The 2,860-nt window shown below is 42.1% G+C and overlaps 1 protein-coding gene across 1 annotated transcript in view; it reads right to left on the reverse strand.

Moving 5' to 3' along the window:
* LOC108578528 overlaps positions 1–1,459 on the reverse strand; it is a 7,407-nt gene extending 5,948 nt beyond the window's left edge. Inside the window, exon 1 of the mRNA XM_017941881.1 lies at positions 395–1,459. Coding sequence (XP_017797370.1) covers positions 395–1,459 — 1,065 coding nt within the window. The remainder of the gene's footprint in view (positions 1–394) is intronic.
* Positions 1,460–2,860: the final 1,401 nt, after the last annotated feature.

Consider the following 2,860-nt stretch of genomic DNA (forward strand, 5'->3'; position numbering starts at 1 on the left):
AATTTTTTAAGACTTTTTAAGGAAATTTTCAATTTTTTTAGGAAAAAATATTTGCTTTTATAAGAATTTTAGATTCTGATAAAATTGTTACTTCTATGAACCCAGAATAAATAATAATCCAGCTGTCCAACAATTTTCCTAGATACATAATTGTACTACAATAAGAACCTTTATACTATCCTTGTCAATTATTTAATCGGCACAATTTCCCCTTCCAACACCAGGAAACTTGGGAACGAAGAATTTTATCAATTTCTATATCGCTTTCTATTGGAAACTTGCAAATGAAAAGCAGGAAGAGAAGCTAATTATCTCGCAGGAAATACACAGAAAACACCGCTACACAGATTAATTAAACATACCTATCTATTCCATAATAAAAATCATTTCGTACCTTGGAAACATCCTTCACGCCAAACACACGAGGATTCTCCTTAGACTCAATCCTTCCGTTCCCAAACCGTTTCACGCCGCCATTTTTGCTTCCATCCGCGTAGACTATGTCGATATAACCCGGTTGCTTCTCCATGTGCTTAGATTCACCTTGATACACCTGCTCCCTGCTAATCAATCCAGGAACGTACCTCTGATCCTTCGCTTTGCTCTCAACATTCTCGGAGGCTGACGTTTCGATATCTTCATGACGCCCTTCCATCCTTCTGTTGCCAAAATTCTCTCTCCTCTGGCTCTGTCGGCCACTTTCTCTATCCTGACCAGCGTAAAGACCTAATCTAGACCTGGCTTGACTCTCCTTCTGCTCATAATTCTTAGAGTTCAATCCAGAATTCATGGCGCCCATGGCGTAGATCAGCTGAACGTCAGAAGGGTACCTTAAATTCTCAACAATTCGAGTTGTTTCTGATTTCGAAAGAACCTTGGGACCCTCCACGTTGAAGGAAACAAAACCAGCCGGATGATGCAGTTTGTGATCGTTTTGGGCACGATCAACAGGCTCCTCTTTCATCTTCTCCGCCTGAATCTTCATTAAAAAGGGATCGTACTGTCTGATCCTCTCAAATTGACTCTCTTGCTCCCTCGGGCTGGCAACCAGTTTACTTTCTCGATTGGTAGCAGAGACTATAGCCTCGAAGGTCTCATTCTGTGTCTTAGGTTCCTTAATAAGCGTATGGAATCTATATCTAATCGAATCCAAATCCCTGAGATCACTGTAGCTCACGTAGCCAGCTTCCAAGTCGCTCAAGTTCGACTTCAGTCTTCCTCGAGCTATATGAATGCTGTCTAGAGTGGATTCGTTTAGTCCAACAATCTCCATGTTGCGTAGAATTATTCTGTAACTGGTGTCTCCTTCAGACTGGTCCACTTTGATCACCGGAACCCGCAGAGGGTCTAATTTCCCTGCTTTGGCAAATCCTCCTGTGAGAAGCTTGGTCCAGAGCTGCTGAGACATCTCTAGCAGGGATCCCTGGCAGTTTGCCATGGCCAGAAGGCCTAGAACCATCACTGCTACCCTGATAAGCTTCGTCATTCTGTGTGCTTATCCTTCCGAACCTTTCTTCGACACTCCAAATGCCTCCAAGTGACTTGAATCTTTGATGAACACTATCTAACCACAAAATCAATCTACAACTTACTGCAACTTACTTCAGAGTAGAACAAATCCAATTAGAAGTGTCTACGCCTCGGTTTTGACCTCCCAGATGTAGATAGGCTTGAACACCAGCAGGATTATAATGGCTACCACGATGAAGAGCAAAAGGAAGCAGAAGACAGCGGCGTACATTAACACTGGCCCACTTGGATGAACGATTACTTGCTGTTCCAGGATGATCAATCGAAGACCTAGTCCCAATAGACGAGATCCCCGATGATCATTACTCTTCCTACTCGAGCCGATGTGCTCGTGCAAAAGTGACGATCGCGAGTGGGTGATGTGTTTGCACGACGGTTTTATACAGCACCGTGGAAGGGCACCGGATCTGGGCCATGGACCAGTGAGTCTAGCGTCGCGTTATTCTAGCTGATCCTTCTAGACGCTTTCTTTCCTCTTCTACGACGTTTCACGGCATCCAATTGCGATTTGCTCCCGTTGCGATGTTTATAGAGGGCAAGGTCCCTCCCCGACCTTAAGTGGAAGAAACTATGGCGGGTCCAGAGCTGCAAATAGTGCGCCAGTAGAGTTGTTCGGTGTTGCGTAATCGCTTGTTCTTAAATGTACATCGCAGCGGGTATGGTACCCGAGTTTAATGGGGAGTAAAGTTGTGCCTTGTCGAGAAGAGAGGACTCATGAAAATGTTGCTGTATGGGCGTCCCGGGTGAAGGTTTTTAGGATATTTAATTTTTGTTTGAAGAATAGTATAACAGTAACTGGTCCAGGTGTACTGTGTCTTTCTCAATTAGTATAATTTTTATGGTTTATTTAAGTGGTTTCTGGTTGCAAACGTTACGCAATAACATAATATGTATATGTAAATGTATACAGGGTGTCCCGTAGCTGGCGGTACAAGCGAGCAGGGGATGATTTTACGTGAAAAACTGAATCGAAAATGTAGAATAAAATTTTTCCATAAAAAGCTTTGTCTTCGAGAAAAATAAGTTTGAAAATTTGTCGAGTACGCGTGCTCTCGGCTTTACGTTTGTACTAACAAACGATACTAATTTCATGAAAAGTATCGATAATACATTTATTACCGATTTCCTTAAATTAAATTTACATTACTAATCGAATTGTTGAAAGCAACGTCTGTTAACCTTTATGTGCTTAACGAGTTATGCCTTTATGTGAAAGCCTTTACCATTCTTTCTTTTAGCTGCAGATTCACACTATTCTCTGCGTAGACTATTTCTTTGCGAAATGTGACATTACCACTGTTTATCAACGTAAAAGTATGAGCAGAAGTAA

The sequence above is a fragment of the Habropoda laboriosa genome, unplaced genomic scaffold, assembly GCF_001263275.1.
Source record: "Habropoda laboriosa isolate 0110345459 unplaced genomic scaffold, ASM126327v1 scaffold38, whole genome shotgun sequence".
NCBI lineage: Eukaryota > Metazoa > Arthropoda > Insecta > Hymenoptera > Apidae > Habropoda > Habropoda laboriosa.